This window comes from Branchiostoma lanceolatum, chromosome 3 (genome assembly GCF_035083965.1).
Source record: "Branchiostoma lanceolatum isolate klBraLanc5 chromosome 3, klBraLanc5.hap2, whole genome shotgun sequence".
NCBI lineage: Eukaryota > Metazoa > Chordata > Leptocardii > Amphioxiformes > Branchiostomatidae > Branchiostoma > Branchiostoma lanceolatum.
In genome coordinates this window covers 16033291-16056405 of record NC_089724.1, presented here as the reverse complement: position 1 = coordinate 16056405, position 23115 = coordinate 16033291, and the positions used below count along the sequence as shown (strand labels likewise).

The following is a 23115-nucleotide window of genomic DNA, read 5'->3' as shown; positions in this document are numbered from 1 at the left end:
TGTGACGAAGAGAGAAGTAAACAAACAATTCACGCAAAATGTCATGGTAGCAGACGCCAGGTTGTCATGGTAGCAGGCGCCATGTCGTCAAAGTATTACATACATGTTAAAAGCTTCGGCGAATCTAACAACGTCAACACAGCACTGTTACCTCAGCTTCTGTTCAATGTACATGTGGTGCTCGCTCCTTACAGCCCGCGAGGCCGTGTTGGTAAAAAAAAAAGGGGAATTCGAACGTCAGGCACTGAAACTGGCTACATCGGGGCCCTACGTGGTATCAGGTGTTCTGTTTACCTGCACGGGTGGTATTCAAGCGTAGCGACGCTAAGAAACAGCTCAAAGGTGAAAGTTATCTGGGGAACAAACGTCGATGTAGGAAAACGTACGGTACTACCAAGACGACACAACCTCGCAGACAGGCACGTTGTGACTGCGGGAATGCAACGTTGAGCCAAACTTTCTTGTAACTTTAACTTTAAGGTAAGTTTAAAATTTTCTTTGGAAAAGATACCCCTGTTGTTGCATAACACTTTCACTTTCAACGAGTCAGATTTTTAGCAGCTTCCAATATGGGTTCCTTAGGCAATCTTTTACCCATTACGTACTGTTTTTGAAGCATTGCTGTCGTATTTCATGGCTGTCATCTTCGCGGCAAAGATCAATATCAAAACGCCGCCACAAGTCCCGCTACAAAGGCTGGATGCTAGACACTAGTGTGCTACTTCAGGGGCAAATTCAAAGTCGAAATGACATGAAAATAGAATGCAGTTATGGGTATATAAAGAGTACAAACACGTTGTATGGACGTTCGCCAAGTGAGGCTGTTGTTGTAAATAGTACTTAGCAATCTGAGCCCTGTTCTCCTGTACATATATGAGCGATTTACTTGTTCTTCAAGCCAAGGAGGCTTTATAAGCTCCTTATTCAAACCTATTTGTATATGTCACGGCTTGTAGCGTGTCCTTTTCTAAGGTGTCACATGATCGTGGCTTAATAATGAACCATGTCTGATGTGCCCATGGCAGCGAACAAATATGAAGACGTATACTAGCTATCGGTACCTAGAATACACAATTACACATACACCTCTAAAACTATTCTCCAAGCAGGTGTATGCCTTCACATAGATGAAGGAAAGCGATACACCTGCTTACAGAATAGTTTTAATACTTACCTCGTTCTGTTACTCTTTTGGCTTGATGTCATTTCCCCCATGGCCAATGGATATCTCAGTTAAACTTTGAGCCAAAAAAGCATTGGTACCCCCCTACGCAAACACACAGGAAAACTGCTTTTATTGTATCTCCTCAGGGAATTGACTCTTCTTCTGTTTTCTAAGGAACCCTTAGAAATGTTGTTCAAATAAGTTTACGTACGATCAATTTGCCATCACAGAAATACCTGAAACGTGAGCCGAAGTAAGGACAACATGGGGACCTGCGCCAGCGTCAACGCCAATCAGGTACAGCCCCTACCGGAAGCGCCTGTAGTGCGCCCTGACACCGCAGTCTTCACCCGACCCTCGCCATCCCAAACCACAACAGTGACGACGAAAACCCTCGAACTCAGAGACGCGACCCCGCTGAATCTGAAACAGGTTTTCAAGTTAGATTTCTACCCAAAAGAAATCACTGACAAGACGACACACGTGACCAAAATCCACCAGGGTCCCCCCAGTCAGCCGTTCTGGAACTTGGAGGTGAACGCAGAATATGAAGTGGGAGGAGGAGAGGCCGAAGAAGGTATTATATTTAACGTGAAATAGTTCTGATTCTGTCTATGCATTTTGACACTGGCTGCCATAAGGCAACATACACGCATATAGAAGGGAATTAGTTAACCTTTCATATTCCACATATTGTGTGACCTTTTTGGGACCTTTCACCTATATTTTTGTCAGTGTCCCCGACTTGCCTAGCATGTTACAAACACCGAAAACCAGACGCGTCAAATCTTACACTTAATATCTACATCAATGTAATACATGTTAAGCCCCTGTCACACTTGTGCGTATAAACCATTCCGTGTGAGTTCCGTGTTGAATTTTGACAATACGCAGTTGTACGCTCAAAATATCAATTTTTTTTAGTTATGCGCGTCGCACATTTAGCGTGTGAATAACGAATTCAACGCATCCAATGCGTTTGAGACACGTATGATTTGCATATGAAGTGCGCAATAGTGTTATCCTTCCAGCGAATAGCTGCCTATCAGGTGCGTATGCTGAGCGTATTCCGGACGCACACAACGTCTACCGACCGCATGCCTGACGCACTTCCGACTAATTCCAATCAAATTATGAGCGTATTTGGTTGCATTGATATTAGTATTTACTTAAACTGTTATGGGAAGACGCCTCCATAACTGACGACAAGTAGGACCTTTTGTATATATGTAACAGGGATACCAATTTTACTTTTGGAACACGCCGTGACACTTAGAGCCATTATTCAGCCTGTGAATTTGGTTGCGTTGATATCAGTAGTTACGAAAATTGTTATAATAAGACGCCTCCACAAGTAACGAACGGTAGAACTTTTATGTGTATGTAAAATGGGCACATTTGTGTGAGCCATTTCAATGATTATTTAAATCAAAAGTTATGTACACTTTGCTGGCTGTGTTTGTCTCCTCTCTACCCTTAACTAAATTGAATACCCGACCCGGCCAATGAAATACCAAATCTGGAAAAAATGTACCCGGATGCTCGTCGAGTTCGATATATGCACGCTATATCCGCACGTTATCTGTGCGTTGTTCATACGCTACTGGTACGCTGCGCTGCCCGATCGCAGGACGAACGACACTCATTGGTGACGTATATCCTTATTCGTCATACGTTCGATCATCGTGCGTTGTATCTGCGCTGCAAGTACGCGATGTGGTCGCTGGGCAGAGATCGTGCGGCAAGAGAAGCGTATTGCCGCGTTTGGAGCGCAAACACATGAAAGCGCGCTCGTACCTTACTCGACCGATGTCGGACGTTTGAACTGCGTTCTTATGACGTCTGAGCTGCGTATCAGCTTTCGCACGAAAGTTTTCGGTAGTTTCAAAAATATCAGGCGTACTGGGCAGTGCCTTGCGTGTGCCTGCGTACCTAAAACTTTCACAAAACGATTAAGAAACGCATTAGGTGCGTATTGTGCACACGCCGGCGTATGACAAAAATGTTAACACGCAACTCACACGGCCATGATACACGCACAAGTGTGACAGGGCCTTTAGGGCCCTGTCATACTTGTGCGTATGTTCAAGTGCGCGTGAGCTGCGCATTAACATTTTTTTTGGGGGTTTAAGTAAGGTTTGCGGAGAAAAAGTTGTTTTCTACTTTGACCCACTGTTGTGTAGCCCTGTGATTGGACCTAAGAAATCATGATTCGGCTGCACACTTAACCTAAACTTAAAAACATCTTAATGCGCAACTCATGCGGACTTCTATATACGCACAAGTGTGACTGGAGCTATAATTCCATACGCCACCCGTGCGCACATGGAATTCTCGGGTTCCTGACTTAACGGCAAAAGTACCAATCACTTCCTGCAAGCCTACAGGGCCAACTTTGGACCTGGGCCAAACCAGCCTTCTCATGCTGCCAGTCCCCGGTTACACCATTCCCTACATCACATTTTCTCTCTCTAAAGTATCAATATAATTACGGCTACACACTTGCACAAATCGAATATGATTATATCAAAGTAAGCTACTTAGATTTTTTGTAAATTTCTTGACAGAATATAACACAGCCATATCCATCTTACACATCACATGATCCATTCTACTCGTATGACTGTGGTACAAATCTAAGCTCAGGACTCCTCAGCCTGCGAAAAGAAAGTTAGACCCGGGCCAACTACGGACACACACTACGCAAACAAACAAACAAACAAACAAGCAAACAAACGGGGCCGAAAACAATACATCCGTTTTCACGGAACTAAATATACAAAATCACATATAGAGTAAGAGTCATTTTTATTACCGACAGATCTGTATATGGAGATGATTCAAAGGCCCAGTATGAAGTCGGGGGATGTCCAGCGGGCTCTGATATGCTCCGAGGCCGTGTACCTGTCCGATCTTCCCGACACCGACGCCATTCAACAGTTTTTTGACCACGAGCGGAATCTGCACGATTTTGAGCGGGTCAGCGTCAGTCGGTATGGATCTGTGGGGTACCTCCTGGCTGAAACTCGGGACAAAGAAGAGGTTTTCGTCGCATTTAAAGGTTAGATCTTTTCAGACATGTTTTAACGCGCTTGCTCATTCTCGTCAGACACGCTGCTTGTATACATGCAACGGCCCTGGCACACCGGCCTGCGATCTGTGCTTCAGTTCGCTGCTTTAGCGCTGGCCAGCCATTGGCCAATCAGAAATATTCCCTCTTGCTGATCAGCCAATCACCTCTATTGTTGAGAGGCAATGTGATTGGCTGGCAACTTTATCTCCAACAGTGGGGGTACCCTATTGGCGGAAGGCTGATCAACGCCAACGCAGCGAGAAAAAGGAATCGCAGGCCAGTACGCCAGGGACGTTGCTTGGCGTGCACAAGATAAACGTTCTGGGAACACACCTTTCCCACAGCAGGGATAAATCAGCTCCATTTTCCCCTTCCATCTTCTCCTTGTTCCCGACCAACAGTCCAAAACACAGCAAGAAAGGTTACCAAATGATTGACTGATCCCATCTTCAGATTCAAATGACTAATTACACAGTACATGTACAAAAGTTACTCAAGTAACTGGATTAGTTTTGCCGCTGACGAGCGGATGCTATCTGAAACGTCCGACCGTTTACAAAACTTATCCATGGCCAGCTGCTTAAGTAACTTTTACATTGAGTATATCAGATTGCCAAATATATTCAGGGCAAGTGAACTTACGAACATGTGACGTCAGAAATTTGTAGAAAAATGCCAGGAAGTTTATACCACCCCTTTCTGTGTGTGGTGGTTGGTGCGTCCTGTGCACATGAGGATTTCCTCACTGTCAGTGACTGGACAATTCTCTTCATCTACACTCGTTTCCATGGTCAAGTTGTTTTGATAAACCATGTCCTCATACCAATTTCTCCAGGTACAACGGACTTCAAAGACGTCATGTCAGACCTGAATATTTGGCAGGAGGGAGCGGGTCAAAGCCGGGGCAGTCACAACTCCGGGGTTGGCGGGAAATACCACGCGGGCTTCATGCATCTAGCCTTCCGCGTGCCTGCCGACCGCATCGTGGAAGAATACAGCAACAGCCGCATTGTCGTCTGCGGACACAGCCTGGGGGGCGCTGTGGCACACATCGTCGCCTTGAACATGATGGTGTACCTGCGCACTAAGGGTCAACCAGTCGACAACGTCACGTCCATCGCGTTCGGCGCTCCGTACTTCGGGAACGACGGCGCCCAGCAGTTTGCAGAGGAACACAACCTCTCTCCTCGCATGTTGACGATTGTCGACGAAAAAGACCCCGTGCCGTACATTCTCCGCCTAGCGGAAACTGTTCAATGTGCAGGACAAACAGTATTGAAGAAAGTTGAGGATTTTACAGCCAAAGCGACACCCGCCGTGGTTGGTATTTTGGGTATCCTTACCGCTTCCGGTGTGTTGGGAGTATGTACATTTGCCAAAGGAGTCGCAAGCGTAACATTCAGCGGAATACCAGCTGCGATTGACAAATGCAGGCGTATGCTCAAACTATGGGGCCTAACCGCGCGGGAGCTAGATTCCCTGTACGTGCCATTGGGATGGTATCTGTGTATCAGCTGCAGTGCGTCCAAGGCCGGTGGGGGCGCTCTTTGGCGACGCAGCCTCTTGACCCATCCCGGATCTATCCAGTACACGGCTCCAGACATCCGAGCTTGGAAAGGTACTATCTTGTCCATTGATAAAGGATGTTTACTTTAAATTTGTGATTAACAATAATCAATGGGGAGATGTATGGAAGGGCACAGTGAGTGAGAAATAAAGGTCAATAAATGGAACATATCTAGATAACTGGAAGTCAGAAGATATCATCTGCGTGTTACGTTTCGACGTTTCGACGTTTGACTTTTTGTTCGTGACGTTGAAAGAGAATAGGTCAAGAAGGGGGTTGCCTCATCGTCATGGTTTTCGGTATGTAGATCGCTTGAATAACGATTGACTTAGTTAAATGGTAATTTTGAAAATTACATCCATGATTTGCATTGCCAGTTTGTAAATTTCAACAATCCATTGCATTCTATGTAAGGATTTTCAAACATGGGACATGTGTAACTTAGAAAGAGCGGAATATCAGTCGTCAGTCATGAAGGTAAACATCATAAGGTTGTGGACATATGTCTATGAGATTATGTCATTATAAATGATCATGAATTATGCAACTTTAGACATACGTCACCGAGGTGTTTTAAAGACCTTTCTTGTTCTCATCTTTGATTTTCTTTCTTTCTACTTTAGAGGAGGATTTCCAGTGCCACCGGGTGTCTAACTACCGCACGATTTTCTTTGAGATCGCGAAAAAGACGACATACCGAGATGATGACGAAACCATACCGTCCAGTGACGTCATCATTGTGGACTCCATTTTCCCCGCAAGCATCAAGAGCCTCAGGGTGTTAACGAAGGGTATACCATTTTCCTGTTCGCATTCCAAACGATTTTCACTGACAAGCTTTCTTTCAGTTCTTCCTCATAGCACCTACAAATCATTATGACAATTCATAGATGCTATGAATTATTTTTATAGGCTTTGCGTGGTGCATTCCAGCTACGTAGTGAGTACACGTATGGGTGAAAAACAAAACGAGTCTGTTTTTTTTACCATAACCTCACCTGGTTACAAAGTGGTCCTAATAGAAGTGTTATCTCCCAAACACACAGAGGGCGACTCCAGAATGACGAAGACATGTCAGGTCGTCATCGATGGCGACAACTTAGACTTTGTAGAAAGAGACAAGCCCATTCTAGGCAAGTTTATTTGAATTCTACTGATTTCCTTTGTAGTTGGCCATGGTTGTGTGCATATGGTTTTATATATCATAAACGTTAAACCAATTATTTTGATTTATAATGTAAGTCTTTATTGCATATTCCTGCCCGGATGGGCTAAATGCACACGTGGTCTATAAGAAGGATAATGCAGAACATGAATTGATAAGCTGCTACATTCTAACATTGAAAAACTAAAAGATAGACAAACTGTGGACTTATGCTAAACTTATGTTAATCACCTAGTAGTTTCTTCTCATAATAGTCTGTTCTTTCAAATATACAGACCTTCCTGTGACGACTGGTGGAAAGTTTGTCGTGGTTTACATTTCTCGTCAAAGGGTGGCGTTACAGTGCGAAATCAAGAGTGATGGTCTGTCAGAGGAAGCTACAGTTGTGGTCAGGACACACTTTGAACAAGTAACGGTCTCAGTTGACATCGAGGTAGGGGGATTTAAGAGAAGTCAAAGTTCCATTTATCAATCTATTTTCTGTTGATAAATAGAAAACATTGGTCTGTACATCGACTCTCTGTTCAATCCAACGTTAATATGTGATCAGTCAGAGAAATTTTCCAAATTAAATAAACGACTAAGGATGGAGATGTACTACAACATCACCATGCATGATATTGAGTGGTTGAACAAGACTGGAAATTCATGGCATCTCTTTTTCATCAGCGACGATTTTTGTTTGTTACAGGAAGTACCGGAACTACCGTATAAAGAAGGCCTGATATCACAGGTGATGAAAGACGTGGTCGAAAAAGCGGCAGGTGAACCGCCGGCCAAAGAAGAAGCTGCAGGACCGTCCTTCGGGTCATTGCTGTCTGACGCAAAGACATTAATGGTGAACAAGGCGAAAGGCTTGTTTGGTTATTGAAGTGAAAAGCAGAGGTTGTTCAATTTGCAACTTCGTTCCTTACTGTCGCCAAGGAGGCTACTAGTATACTGCCGTTTGTTTGTTTGTTGGTCCTGTGAATAAAAAGTAGTAGACAGGTCATTTATCAATTATTCAGTGTGTAACACTGTCATCGTACAAAATTGTAAAATGGTCAATTGTTACTTAACACTGTATACTTGAAGCTTCTATACCATGAATATTCTGTATCTGCTTACGAATACTAGCTGTGTATGGTAGCTGTATACGTCGTAATTGATGAAATATTCGCTACAACAATTTTTGCTTCAAACGGCTGAATGGAGCAATTATGGTTAAATGAAAACAAGGTGGTATATAAAAGTAACTTGCTATGAATCAATGTAAGACTGAGTTTACATACCTAAGAAATGCATCCTATCCAATTTCTTATGTGTCAGTTGTATGTTAATGAGGTGTAGATGTCTCCCGATCTTAAGCAAACCCGGCAATAATCTTGTCAAAACCGATTGTATTATCATCGTGTACACCTTATCCGGGTAATAAATGAGAACGTTTAGATTATCAGGATCATCGACTGTGTAATCATAAGCTAAATTAGAATGATTTTATCAACGTGACAACTCTTTTATGTCATCTTCACAATTGCAAACATCTACTTTTTGTAATCAATAGTTGCGTGTTTTGTGTGAGCTGATAACATTTTGTTCAACTAATGTATTAGTTTTGTTAACCTGCATTTGATATCTATCGAATACTGCGTAGAGAAATATCTCGAACTTTGTAAGATTAGAATACGTGCCACCCCCTGGAGATTAAAAAAGGGCGATATCTGAAACTACCTGTGTCGGAGAGGATTTGTAAATATTGCTTCTTAAATGCAGTGGAAGACGAAAGTCATTTCATCTCTAAATGTTCATTTTATGAGGATCTAAGAAACCAATTATTTACCAGAAACAAAACTAGCACCATGTACATTTTAGAATGCAGCATAACATTAGATGTAGCCCTTAATATCATTGTATTTTTCATCATTATTTGTGCTGTTTGTCCTTGCAAGTATCCCTCGTGCATGTATTTGCAATAAACTTTGAAAGTCTATAGACAATATACAAGCGTATCATTTGAACATATTTTTTTCTCGTTCATAGCCTTATCGGATAACACACATTGGACATAGCTCCCTCCTACTGTTACCTTAGTTTGACTATTACATCGTCGGGCAGTTTCTCCCTGGCCAAAAAACAACTTTCACTCAAAGCACGTAAAGCTATGTACAGCCTGAAATCTCTCACTCGTTCATCTGTTTCCCCAAAGTGTTTACTAAAAATATTTGATTCTTGTATCAAGCCAATTCTTTTGTATGGATGCGAAATTTGGGGCACTGATTCCATAAATGACAGCTCTCCAATCGAAATTTCGCAACAACGATTTTGTAAAAATATACTTGGGGTTTTCAGAAACTGTAGTAATTTAGCCTCTAGAGCAGAACTTGGTAGATTCCCTCTAGACTCAGATATATCTATACGTGTGATTCATTATTGGCTGCGCTTGTTACAGATGGATAATGAGAGACACCCATTACAAGTTGACGCTCTCGTGTTTCAACGTAACTCTATTACAACTAGTCGTAGAAAAACCCTGTTACAACGTGTAAAAGTAATATTAGACCATAGTGGATACTCCTACTGTTCTATTCTTGCAGTTCATCCAGTGATATCAAGTCAGTATGTACTATGTTAAGGTCCAGAATTACCAATACGTATATTCAAACTTTCTGTCACAATTTGAGTATTGATACTGGCAAGCTAAGGTTTTATAAGACATGCAAAATAACTTAAACCATGGAAAAATATTTAGAATTAGATAACTTCGATTTACGCTCTGCAATTAGCAAAATTAGAATTAGTGTCCATCCCCTTGAAATTGAGAAAGGGCGGTACAAGAACTTACCTGTGTGCCAAAGAACTTGTAAATACTGTATGTCAAACAAGGTGGAAGAGGAAATACATTTTATGTCAAGTTGCCCATTCTACGACAACGAAAGAAATGAGCTGTTTAAAGAGGCCACCATATTTCATCCTAATTTCTCCACGTTTTCAGACGAAAAGAAAACTACTCTCCTCTTAACATCACAAAACCAACATATCACAGAAAAAGTGGGATCATTCGTCTTCCACAGTCTCGGAAAAAGAAGTCGAACTCAATAAGTTAGAACTTAGTGGCAGTAGTTAAGACTAGAGTAGACATATGTTATACTGTTCATTATTGTCTGTCCGTCCACTTTGTGTTACATGTACATGTACTTGCAATTAGCCCACGGGCAGGAATTTGCAATAAACTTTTCAATGAAAACGCGATATAGTCTCAATCTTTTATTGAAGCATGTCGTTAACGCAAATTTTAAAGATAACGTACATGTGATCTTTCTTCAATAAGAGCGGGGTAAATCAGTAGTGGTTTAAATTTTAATGAATGAATGGTAGAATTTATTGTACGTTTATACTCTTATAAGCTAAGTACAGGTCAAGATGATAGTACTAAGTACTGTATAATTATTTATGCAGGAATTTGATATCTTACTATGCTAATATGTACTAGTATATACAAGTGTAAGGACAGATGGAGCTTTAAATAAATGGGTAATCTAATGGCATACGGAATTTAATTTTTTTGTGCTATTCACATATAGAAAACTCGCCAACTTATCTTGTCGAAAATTGTGTTATAATGTACAGTCAACAATAAAATGACACTCGTTTTCTATATCATTTTTAACTTAAAAGTTAGCATATTGAAAAATTCTTTGCTGCAAAGGTCAACTCAATGTGATGCATGCAATTGTGCATTACCCGGGAAGAACAAAAAAGACTCATTGTTAAGTTTCTTTGCTTACTTTCACCAAGATTCTATCCGAGAATCTGTGGTAACTACATGTACAAGACATACAATCTGAGATGTGTAGAAACAACGACACACGTCATGTTTAGGCGTAAAGCAGTATTAAATAGTAATGCAGCGACAAAATGATGCAATAATCTAAGCCGAAATCTTCATTTCAAAAACTTTTGATACTGATACTGACGCTTCCTCATATGCATACTAGTCCGAATCGTCCAAAACAAGAGCTTGAGCGTGCATCCGTCTGATGGAGTTCATTCTCGCGAGCTGCATCTGTGCTTCCAGATGCTTCTGTGTTTGTTTTCTACTAAACTTGCGCCACTCCTTCTTGTCTATCTCTCCACTTGAACTACTTGAGGATGGTGACGACGATGAGGAGGATGACGATGACGATGATGAAGAAGATGAGGAGGAAGAGGATGAATCAGAGTCTGAAGACGAGCTGGAGCTGGATGTGTCATCATCGTCTTGATTCTGTAAGCTGATAGGATGATATGAGACAAGCGTTGAGAGACCATCTTTTTGCTTACAGTTCCAAAACCATTTAGATATCAGTATCATCAGTCGGAACAACTAGCATAGAACTAGAGTCTTTGTTATAACATGCCAATGTTCCTTGCGGGCTCGTAGATTTGTATGCAATCTTTATAAACGTCAGGACAGATGATGAAGGACCTTTATGTCATGATTGTTAATAGCCGTTGGCGTCCGCATGACATTTTCTCCAACATGCTCAAAATGCCAGTGGGTCATGCATGCATGGCATCGACATTAACTACTATGTTATTGACACCCCACCCCATAACGCTATACAGTAAATAAAACGCAAGTACCTTGTGAAGTCTTGTACAATGAAGACGATGACAAGAATCAGGCAGCCAACGATGGCCAGCCCTACCAGCACGGAGAGTAGGATGACCCAGCCTTGGATGTTCAGCACGTACACCTGGGACAGGCTGAACAGCGGCAGGTCTTCTGCAGGAAGATTAGTCATGTCAGCAAATTTAATCATCTGACAAATGACATCAGCGTATTTCAATTCATACATGTAACTGCAACCGACTATGGGACCGACTTGTGGTTTTACCCATCACGGCCGAGAATTGATACTGTGGCATGGTTATGACTAGAAGTAAAACTGAACCTCTCAAGTTATTTTTTTTGTATAAGGAAGCAACGGCTCACTTACGCTTGGTGCGCCACTGTGACGCTTCTACATTCGCATCTCAAAAGGTTTGTTTATATAACGTTATGTGTGTCACTCGACGTTTCCATGTAGTAACTTTTGAAATGGGATATGACAAAATTAGGCAATCTGTTGTTATTTACAACATCTCGACATAAACAGCCTAAACTACTGCAACAAAGTTACAAACAACAGCATTGATATCGACAATCCAGAACGAAAATCACAAATACCTGCTTCTGGAGAGAGGGAGGGGATGGGAGTCGCGGTAGCAGACATTTCCTTCGCGACTGCATCTATGCTGTCCTTCCTCCAACAACGTTATTCCACCGAGACAGCATATACCTTTACGACTGTCACACAGATACTGTCACTAAACTCAGTTTTCCTGTATACCATTCAACAAAGAGAATAGATAGATTCACTAAGACGTGCATATGAAAGTATAGTTTTCGAAAGATGCAGACGATAACGCTCTCTCAGGAGCAATGATATGCCACCATTGTCTTCTTTCAAACCAGTCTTCCGTGTAAAGGTTAAGGTGAATAGATCGTTAGTTGTCACGCGAGTAGTCCAAAGGTAATGACCTTGATTCAGGACACTGACAGACGACTTCAGAAGGGTGACGTTCATCAGATGTTTTTCTATTTTTTTCTGAATTAGTTTGTATGTGATTGTGGCATAAGCGGACACAATAGACACGACTAGAACTTCATTTCCATGAAATGGTTACATCAACGGTTGGTTCGAGTGTTATATAATATATTCATTTGTGGGTGATTTCGTCTACTCATTTTTGCTATCCAGAAAAGTGATTACATCTAGCTTCATAGACTGCGTTCTGGTTTGGAATCAGATCGATATGGTAGTTTTGACATTAGTTCAGAGGACTAAGATGTAATGCCAGGTTTCAAGAGATGTAACTTACATGTAGTACAGCAATCGCAGCATGTCTAAGTATGAGAGAAAAATATATACAGTTGTACTTTTAACATACATTGTATCTTTTTCTAAAATGTCTAAATGGCAACATAGAACGCAAGGAATTTCTGTTTAGTCTCACTACTTTGAAGTAAGTCATGATCAAGACCTGTGTGTGATTGGTACAGCTTTACGTAGAGCACTGAATATTCATGCAATTGTCGTGGCAACGGTAATCCCTGCTTATCTATTAGCTAATTACTAGAATATTGTCCAAGGTATTTTTATTGATGATATTCTAAATATAGCAAAGTCAAGATCAAAGACGACCATTGTTTGCCACTACCGAGTCACTGTAAAAGGACCACTTGGCAAAATCGCTGAATTATTCAGACTGGATGACTCTGAAGTTGCGTGACAAAGTAAAGGGCAGGCATCATCTCCTTACTGGAACAAATGATGTAATTGCCCTAAAGCCTAAGATGATAATCCAAAAAGGGAATGTCATTGTAGACAATTGTAATGTTTCATTATCAGTGAACAGACAACATAAACATTGTGTTTGAGTGTAGCTATTAGCCTGGATTATAGATGGTCCATTCCACTTCTCTGCTTGGCACTACATATTATAATGTCAGTGAGAAAAGACACTTTGACGACTCTATTTATCTAACCTAATGTAGTACCCTGTTCCGAACTAGACTACATTCATATTCAAGACGATGAAATATTGTTCATTCATCAAAGTTTGGTGACTTTTATGAAAAATTTCATGGATATGATAGTTTCATTCCAACACGTTTAGTTTTTTTCTCCATTTGATAGGCAATAGCCAGTTTCGTGAGTAAATGTTCTAATCCAAATGATTATCAATTAGATTATTGTAAACGAATGCATGTAGATGGTTTTAAATGACAGAGAAAAAGAACTTGCTTGAAATTACGTCTTTATTGACAATAAATGCGTAATATCGTCGTTGGATGTTATCCTGACGAACTATGTACTAAGTTGGTCCCACACACAAGGCGAAACATGTCGGTGTGGGCTCGAATAAAATCCTAAACAGGGATATATGCGGCTCCAGCGTCTTTTCTGAAGATGTGGCGTGAGTGTGTACGGTTGGTTTGAGGTTGCCCACTACTACTGCCTATTGAACTTCCCCAATGGAGACGACTTCGCCGGTGAATCGCTCTGGAGCTCCGGACCCAGAGGAGATCCTGTACACCAGCCCAAGAACCTTCACCAAGAGAATAAGCTGGAAGAACATCCGCCGCCAGAAGAGCACAAGCAGACTGCCCCACCATCACAGACGAGACTGCTACAGCGAGAGAAGAGAGTCTGAAGACGCCGCCACTGTTGCCCAAAGCCAGCAGCGCAGATACGCCAGAGCCTCCTACGATGCCAGCGCAGAGACAGCCGTTGCATAGGCAGAGACACGCTAGAAGCTACACCAGGCTCTCTTCTTTGTTTACATGTATTGACCTTTGTGACAATTGTAATTGTTCTAGGACAATAGATGAAGTCACTTTCATAGAGGTCAAGTGAGGTCATGTACTTAGTGCATTTTGAACTAGAAGGGCAGAGTGCACTGCCCACATATTTGCTGCACTGTGATTGGTTAAGCCACTTAGGGCGCCCTGCACTGGGCCTTTAAAAGCCAGAACACATTGTATTGTGCTCATTCGAGCTCTGATCCTTGAGAAAGCCACACACAAGGCGAAACATGTCGGTGTGGGCTCGAATAAAATCCTAAACAGGGATATATGCGGCTCCAGCGTCTTTTCTGAAGATGTGGTGTGAGTGTGTACGGTTGGTTTGAGGTTGCCCACTACTACTGCCTAAGTTGGTCCCGACTGATACAGATCGACAGATAGATAGATAGATAGAGATATAATGACAATGACATTGAACTTTATTCCATATTCATGCCCAACGTTAGCTTAATACATAAGGTAACATAGTTGTAGTACAAGAAAAGGAACATTCTGTTATATGCCATCTAAATCTACAATCTCTTCTCTCTTCTTGAAACATGTGTACACAAATTTACATAGTTTTCAATTACATTGTAATTTTTAGATGACATGGCATGCGTGAATAATCCGTTCTTTGTAAAATGCGCAAAATTTTTTTCTAGTTGTATGGAACTTACAAGGGATCTGTGCATGTCTGTGTTTAGTGAGCATTCCAAAACAAAATGTGCTTCATTTGATGCACAATCATTGTTACAAAATGTATATATTCTGTAACGATTACAATATGATATCAACTAAATAAAACTCCTATCAGTTAGGGTGAATATACAATTACAACTCAGAGAATGAAAATATATTTCTTCTTGTGTCAGTTAAGCTTTCAACTGTCAAATCTGTTAGTTGTCAGTTTACTGGCCACCGTTAGTCTACTTACTAGTATATAGGCAAGGAGCGGATCATCAAACAATTATAGAATCTATATTTTAGCAAACGTTTATCATTTTTGCGCTGTAAACCTTAAACATTACATACACAGTATTGTAAAAATATCTTTGCTCAACATCTAGATATCTCTAAGAGCTTGAGATGACCAAAACACGTTGCTATGTAGATCTAAGGAATGGACAGCTTCCGTTCAATGATAGGAGGCACCTCTCCAGGAAGAGTACTCAAATGCTTACTCAGCACCATTCGATCTTTCTTCGACTGTTTCTTAGACAACTTTCTCTCACTTTTCCCCTTCTTTGATTCCTTCCTCTTTTCCTTCATCGACTCTTTCGTATCCCCCTTTTCTTTGTCTGAATCTTTAGCACCTCCCTTATCCTTTTTAGATCCCTTTCTCTCGTGTTTGTCTTTGATTGTCGCCCTTCTTTCCTTCTTGGACGACTTGCGTTGTTTTTTCCCGAAAGCTACCTTCCCAACGTGAGATACAACAGACCAGTTGGACTGGACGGACATTCTCTTATTGTTCATGGTATTTGCAAGGACTGTGGGCGTATCCGAGCGAGTCGATTCTGCCTCTTTCTCCGAGAGCGTCATAGAAACGGTACTATTAGTGGCGTCATTATCTGTGACGTCCGTGGGTGATCTCCTGGTCATCCTCATGCTCATCCTCTTGAACCAAGGAACCTCGGAGTCTGAAGACTTTTTCTTACGTCGTGAAGATTTTCCTCCGGGTCTGTCAGAAGAACAAAGCATATATTAAAACATAACGTCAACAATTTAACAAAAAAGTAAAACCTAGTGCTTATCGACTAGTCATTAAACATATCTCTTGTATGTTTTTTCTCGAAACTCTCCGAAGAGACACCGTATTGTTTTCGCATCGCGGGCTTCTGGCGGCCACGAGCGACATCTGGCGGACTCTTCTGGAGTTGCCTTCTTTCAACAATACCATTTGAAATGTAGCCTATTTAAGTGCAACCTAACATGCATATGAATCCAGTAAATTCTTGATTACTGTATGATGTACTAGTCAGACCAAAGTATCTTACGTCCATGTCAGGTGGATGATTTTCAAGATGATAATGAGGCAGACCAGAAAGACTAAGACTGCAGTCGTGATGATAATACTGGCCCCGGACATCTTCATGGGGTAGACTGTCGATATGCCAAAGGCGTAATCACCTATGTTTAAACACAGCAACATGAGAAAGATAGCCAAATATAGCTAAAATATAGTTTTACATACCCGCAGGATGTTTTCTTGGATCATGAAATGCGCGTAACACAGAGGATGAATGACCACCGATTGATTGTCTGATATGAAATAAAACTTGATATGAAAAAGCAACACTTCAAACCTAACCTAATATGCTGTATCAATATTGACGCGGTAGATACAGTTCTAATCATTAAATAGCATTTCTGCTGATGTGACGACCACAGCGTAGACAAAGAAGACATTGCTATTGTTACATAGGTTAATCTACCATTGGCTGTAGTGTTATTGCATTGAAATCCCGGAAGGAACACCTGTGCTATTTGTTGATGCTTTACCTGTTGAGTTTTTCGGTGAGGATGGCTGTACCGTCGATGACGCCATATTTACCCAGGTCCTCGAGATCGGCTCTACTGATTATGTCTTGCCCAGTTGATGCTGCAAGGTTGTGCTGCCCCAGTGCCTATAAGTCCGCTACCTACGCACTTATGTACTGTTTCGTGGCAATCCTGTTTGTATTTTACAGCTGTAGCGTCCAATCAGTGACCTTGAGACTAACTCTTTGCTGTTCATCAGAATGTCACACACGTGCGCTTCCGTACAACGTAAACATGCACAGGAGAACGTCAAAAGTGCTCTACTATTCCGATTCCGATTCGGACTTATGGAGGCTTATTTGCCATGGTCTACCTTCCTGTCATTGCACCCTCCAACAGGATCTCAAAACGATACTAATCTCCATACGTTTAAAACCATTTCAACTTGTTTACAAAGTGCAGATGTTCCCCAGGGCTCGGTGGGATATTGAGTTTTCGTGTTGGGACTGCTATTGTTGGGGCACTTTGTACATAATTCATTGCCGGCATCCGTTCTCTTTATCGAAGTGGTGCTCTATCTTAAAACGGAAACAAGGTCATCAAATATTCAATGAGGTACTTAGATGGTAACAAGAGTCCATATTGCGCGGAAAAAATATTTACATTTCACCATAGCAACGCGTTACCATGGTAGCAATAACGCACGATAGTCTTCCGCTTATCTGTGTATTCTGGTGACACGGACATCCACCTACAAATATAGATCTACTTTCCTTGTCCGAGAAGTATCATCTTATTATTATTGATGTCCTGTTATTTTGAGTCGGAAACCTTCATTATACTATATCACCACTGGGTCAGGTTTTAGGATGTTCTTGGCTTCTCATGGTTGTTGTCTCCACGCAATACAACATCTAATTTCTATGTTAATCACCTCATTGGGCAAATATGGGGCAATAGAAACCTTCATACGACCTTGACACAAACGTTAACTGTCATGGCGCCCAGGACTATCGAATGTGCAATGGTTTATGTTATTTACTGTCCCATACATGTTTGAGTAGAACAAGCATTGGACCATTGCACAACATGAGACTTATTCTCGTGGCTACCGTCGAGAGCTGTCAAGACAACACACATTCATATGCATACATAGAAATGTAACACACGAAATCAACAAGTCATTTTGAATCATAAAATACCTCTCTTTATTCAAGAAACTCCATCCCTTGTTTGCCAGGCACTGACGTTTGCCTCGTCCAAAAAAACATATACATTACGTACATTTCATTATACTTGACTGTACATTCTATGTTTAGTAACTCTTGCTTGCCTGTCTGAGCCAGTGTAAAGCCCACCAGCCCAAAGTGTCGGAGATATTGGATGTGTATAAAAGTGTGAAACCAGCTGCCCTATACAAAATCCCTCAAAGTTATCGGGATATTGTTCCTGAAAGTTGGTACTGTCGACGTCCTTTGTTCTATTTGGGTATTGTTTGTACATTCCATTCGTCAAATCTGATACTTTTAAGAATTTACAATAATTAAATTAACTGGTGTTATGTTAAGTAAACTGTCTGACCAATCGGCTCGCTCGTATTCAATGGGATGATGATAAGCCAGTTCATAGTGTAATGCACTGAGGGTAAATATTTATCCACAATGCATCACACTGCACATGCGTACTTCTTGCCTGGATGAGGCTAAATTATTCTTGAATCACTGTCATACAAAGTACATACAGAACAACACCTAGATGTTCTCCTAAGTTTAAGAAACCTATAAATGAGTGTTGACTAAAATGATTTCTAGTTCCCTTCCTCCGTTGCCAGAACAGCAATCAACATACGGGCTTTTCTATCGAATTCAGGCATATTCAAGTAGTGTCACTTGCTATACATACTGTCGACCTCATCATATATACATGTCGTAACTCGTTGTAACATACTTTTCCTTCATATGGGTTAAACTTCACAGGTTCATATTTCCAGAGCGACCATTCTCAGTTCAATACGATATGACACTACGGTACAATTTTGGCATTTTCTATTTTTCTCCCTTGGAAAAAGTACAAACCATTCAAAATCTACAGTTAAAAAGTACAATTTACTTATGACTTGGAGAAATGCTTATGTTGATAAATACTTAGGTGGACCAAAACCATATTCAACGTTATCAACGTCACTTGGTATAGAATCAAAACTGTACGACCTACTGTGCTACGGCACAAGCAAAGCTATACGAAACCTCTCAAACTATTATATTGTGTTGCAACACATTTAGAATAAGAACATCAATTTAGTAATGACTAATGTACATCACAATGCATCACATCAACAATTCATGGATTCATACATGAAAAGATCTCGCTATGCAATGCCCCAAACTTTCTTCTCTCGGCGAATGGAAACTAAAGCTGTCTTAGAATCACCAAAATCATTGCTATCTCTGAAGCTTTAAGGATCTCGATCCAGACCCCTAGAGTTGCCAAAGAGTATGAACTGAAGGTTCCTTGCTGCTGTCTATGTTGACAAGTTTTAACCAGGCTGTGCTATCCTGGTCCCCCGTGCTGTCCTACTACGCCATTGAATCGTGGGTATGCTGATTGTTCGGAGGGGGGTTAGCTGGAGGTTGCTGCGGCGGCGGTGGCGGAGGAGCACCCCCTCCACCTCCACCTCCCCCTCCCCCAACTCCAGCGTTGATTTGGTTTGGTCTGTAGAGCAAGAAGCAATGTATGTAAAAAAACTGGAAAATCAGCATCAGTATCACCTTGCCTTATTCATATCTGTTGTACGTATCTCTGATGCACATATGGTGACTTGATTTTAATAATATTTGGGCCTTAAGTAAGTCTTACATCCGTGCTAAATTCTCGAAAGACAAAAATCATGATGTTTAAACACGGAGTTTAAAAGACCGCAATAGAATACGTAAGAATCTGATGGAATTTTAGCAACCATACCTCTTTAACAAGAAGGCAGCTGTGATGACCACCCCGGTGACGCCCAAAATGGCGCCGACCACTGAAAGCGCCACCACCCAGCCTTTCACCTTGTACTTGCGCGGGAAAGTGTCCAGGTATGTTTCTGACCCTGGATAAGACAAAGGTAGGTAAGACGTAGGAATTGTAAGAATGGATGGTTAAGTAAAGTCCACATTTATCAACGAAAGATCGTGAAACACTAAAAAGCAAACTAGCTACTCTAGGAGTAGGAGTAAGAGTAGCTACTCAGTTGTATGGTACTTCTTTGGTATATAGAGTTGTCCTCAGACTCAAAACAAAAGAAAGACAGCTAGTACCACAAGTGATGGCGGTGACCAACTTGAAAACCAACCACAAGCTTCTCATGAATAACCAAAGTTTCAAACAAAAACAAACAAAGTTGCGTCATTGCAAAATCGATGAGCTTACTGGTAGGCAATGGTGGTGGTGACGATGACATGGGTCCCGGGTTAACAGGATCTGTGCTGTATATCAACTCTGTTGAGCTCTCTGTCGATACTGACACTTGTGTAGGAGTGAGCGTTGAAAGGATCCGCGTCAAGGTCGATAACGTTGCTGTCTGTGTAGATGGAGGCTGTGATGACTGGCCTTGTGTCGATGCTGATGGTGTTGGACTAGTCTGTGCCATCTGTATTGTACTGGAGGGTGTAGCTGATGCGGATGGCATTGAACTTGTCTGTGCCATCTGCGACGTGCTTGAGGGTATTGCCGATGCCAATGGCGTTAGACTTGTCTGCGCCATCTGCGACGTGCTAGAGGGTGTGGCTGATGCTGATGGTGTTGGAATCGTCTGTGCGATCTGTGTCGTACTGGAGAGTGTAGCTGATGCTGATTGTGTAGGACTTGTCTGTGCCATCTGTGCCGTGCTGGAGGGTGTAGCTGATGCTGATTGTGTTGGACTTGTCTGTACCATCAGTGTCGTACTGGAGGGTGTAGCTGATGGTGTTGGAGTTGACTGTGCCATCTGTGTCGTACTGGAGGGTGTAGCTGATGGTGTTGGAGTTGACTGTGCCATCTGTGACGTGCTGGAGGGTGTAGCTGATGCTGATGGTGTTAGGATTGTCTGTGCCATCTGTGACGTACTGGAGGGTGTAGCTGATGCTGATGGTGTTGGACTTGTCTGTGCCATCTGCGACGTGCTAGAGGGTGAAGTTGATGCTGATGGTGTTGGGCTTGTCTGTGCCATCTGTGACGTGCTAGAGGGTATTGCCGATGCCGATAGCGTTAGTCTTGTCTGTACCATTTGCGACGTGCTAGAGGGTGTAGCTGATGCTGATGCTGATGGCGTAGGACTTGTCCGTGCCATCTGCGACGTGCTAGAGGGTGCAACCGATGCTGTTGCCGTTGGACTTGACCCTGTCATCTGTGACGTGTAAGATGTTACAGCTGATGCTGATAGTGTTGGCGTTTGACTACTTTGTGTTATATGTGAAGTGCTAGAGGACACTGATGGTGATGGCGTTGGACCTGACGTTGAAGTTTTCGTCGTCGCCAATGACGATGACTGGCTTTGAGTTGATGATGTTGCCATCTGTGACGTGCTTGGGGATATAGTTGATGTTGGACCTAGTGTTGACATTTGAGCTGTTGGAGTGGGGGGTGATTGGCTAAGCGTTGATGATACCATCGACGAGGTGCTAGATGTTCCTGCTGATATCGAGGACGCTGGCATTGACATTGAACTCTGTGCTAATGGAGTTGATGTTGGTGCGTCCTGGGTTGTCGTCTCCATACTTGAGGTGCTGGCAGGTACAACCGATGGCGAAGGCGTCGGACGTGAACGCTGGGCCGCTGGAGTCGTGGTTCCAGAAGCTGATGTCAAAGGGTCAGCTGTGTCGGTCGTGGCATCCTCAGTAGTGATTTGATCAGTCTGTGAAGCTGTCGGTGTGTCTGGGAGCGACGTTGTCTGCACTTGTTTCATACGTGTTGATGAAAACAGGCTGCTAGAACTCTTCTGAATTGTGGTGGAGAATAGCATCGTTGTCCGAGGTTCTGCGTCTGTTGTCACAGAGTCAACTGTAGTGAGGACACTTGTCGTTTGGGGTGTCGTCGAAATGGCTTCAGAAATCGTTGTTTGGGCCAAGGTTTTAGAAGGAGAAGTGGTGCTTTGCTCCGTAGTAACTTTCTGTTCCGTCGTCAAAGCTTTGGTGGTTGAGCCAGGCAAAGTCGTACTTTCAGGAGATGGTGTTGATGACCCCGGCGTTTCATCCGTAGTTTGTGGATTTGCTTCAAAAGATGTCATTGTGAACTGTTCAGGGGCGACCGTACTTTGTTTAGTTGTAGATCCCGTTGTAGTGCCGCTCTCACGGTAGGTTAGAGCTGTACTGGTCGGGGTGTTTGTGACGAATACCGTTGCTTGAGGATCTGTTGTATCCAGTGCAGTAGAGAACAAACCAGAAGTTGCTTCTGTCGCAAACGGTGTCGTTGGCTGATACGTCGAAGGCGTTGTTGTCTCCAAGATCTTGGGTTCAGTCGTTGCTTCCTCCGTTATAACCATTGTTGTCACAGATCCTGTACTTTTTTCCGTTGTCATCTCGCTTGTAGTCGCCGAGGTCGTTGGAGACTGCGTGCTGAGCGCTGCCGTTGTTTGGATTCCTGTGGTTTCAGGATTCGTCATCATCGTCGTTCTCGGTTCCCCAGACGTATGGATGGTCGGTGGATATTCTGTAGTCAGCATTGCTGCCGTTGTTGGTTTTGTCGTCATCCCCATGGTTGTAAATTGTGCTGTAGTCGGTGACTCAGTAGTAGGATGACTTGTTGGCTGCTTTGATGTGACGTCGGTTGATGATTGATCGGTTGTGATTTGTTTTGCCACGGGACTTGTAGTCAGTGGGTTCCCAGTGATATGTTCTGTGGATGCTCTTAGAGTAGACGTCATCGGTTCTTCTGTCGTCACTTCTTTTGCAGCAGACGTTGTGGTCAAGAGGATCACGGTGGTATCTACAGATGTTGGTTCTGTAGTATACGCGATTGTTGAGAGCTCGGTAGAAGCCGTTGGTGTCAGAGATTCAATAGTAGTTGCTGAGGTCAGAGACGAACTGGTGGTTGGTGTTTCCGTGATGTTGGGAACGGTCGTCATCTGCGCTGTCGTCATCGATGCTTCCGTGGATGTAGCCAGCTCCGGCACGGTGGGATTCGCGGTAGTGGCACATCGGACGGACCCTATAACAAAGACACATTCACAGATTAATGTGGTATGACATTTGAACCGTAAAGGGATAGTTTAATGGTTGACTTAGTATTTCCCCTCATCAGATATTATCAGCCAAAACGTACAAGCAAAAAGATAAATATCGTTTAAGCTATTTCAGGT

General features: G+C 42.4%; 3 protein-coding genes across 3 annotated transcripts in view; 1 reads left to right on the top strand and 2 right to left on the bottom strand.

Moving 5' to 3' along the window:
- Nucleotides 1-318: 318 nt before the first annotated feature.
- LOC136430588 (uncharacterized) lies at nucleotides 319-10198 on the top strand. The gene is made up of 8 exons (XM_066421330.1): nucleotides 319-480; nucleotides 1396-1742; nucleotides 3987-4226; nucleotides 5074-5856; nucleotides 6429-6596; nucleotides 6852-6938; nucleotides 7246-7403; nucleotides 7662-10198. Exons 2-8 carry the CDS (start codon nucleotides 1430-1432, stop codon nucleotides 7839-7841), a joined length of 1929 nt encoding a protein of 642 aa, XP_066277427.1. The 5' UTR covers nucleotides 319-480; nucleotides 1396-1429; the 3' UTR covers nucleotides 7842-10198.
- Nucleotides 10199-10331: 133 nt separating this feature from the next.
- The window catches only part of LOC136429416 (mucin-2-like), a 30935-nt gene continuing 18151 nt past the window's right edge, over nucleotides 10332-23115 (bottom strand). The window contains exons 3-8 of the mRNA XM_066419247.1: nucleotides 20211-22964; nucleotides 19761-19890; nucleotides 19377-19511; nucleotides 12002-12021; nucleotides 11573-11714; nucleotides 10332-11220 (exon numbers count right to left, since the gene is read on the bottom strand). Of these exons, the coding sequence (XP_066275344.1) occupies nucleotides 10941-11220; nucleotides 11573-11714; nucleotides 12002-12021; nucleotides 19377-19511; nucleotides 19761-19890; nucleotides 20211-22964 (3461 nt within the window). The 3' untranslated portion in view covers nucleotides 10332-10940. The remainder of the gene's footprint in view (nucleotides 11221-11572; nucleotides 11715-12001; nucleotides 12022-19376; nucleotides 19512-19760; nucleotides 19891-20210; nucleotides 22965-23115) is intronic.
- LOC136430583 (nucleolar protein 58-like) lies at nucleotides 14788-17179 on the bottom strand. Its single transcript, XM_066421319.1, has 3 exons — nucleotides 16821-17179; nucleotides 16316-16448; nucleotides 14788-15999 (listed from the first exon to the last, which is right to left on the bottom strand). Exons 1-3 carry the CDS (start codon nucleotides 16864-16866, stop codon nucleotides 15435-15437), a joined length of 744 nt encoding a protein of 247 aa, XP_066277416.1. The 5' UTR covers nucleotides 16867-17179; the 3' UTR covers nucleotides 14788-15434.

Bases quoted from the DNA above. Each gene is read 5' to 3' on its own strand.
- LOC136430588 (XM_066421330.1), top strand. From the start codon at position 1,430: ATGGGGACCTGCGCCAGCGTCAACGCCAATCAGGTACAGCCCCTACCG. The intron at 5,857-6,428 runs GTACTATCTTGT...TTTCTACTTTAG, and splicing joins AGACATCCGAGCTTGGAAAG to AGGAGGATTTCCAGTGCCAC. The intron at 7,404-7,661 runs GTAGGGGGATTT...TGTTTGTTACAG, and splicing joins CGGTCTCAGTTGACATCGAG to GAAGTACCGGAACTACCGTA.
- LOC136430583 (XM_066421319.1), bottom strand. From the start codon at position 16,866: ATGGCGTCATCGACGGTACAGCCATCCTCACCGAAAAACTCAACAG. The intron at 16,449-16,820 runs GTAAAGCATCAA...GTTTAAACATAG, and splicing joins CTCACCGAAAAACTCAACAG to GTGATTACGCCTTTGGCATA. The intron at 16,000-16,315 runs GTAAGATACTTT...TTCTTCTGACAG, and splicing joins ATCATCCACCTGACATGGAC to ACCCGGAGGAAAATCTTCAC.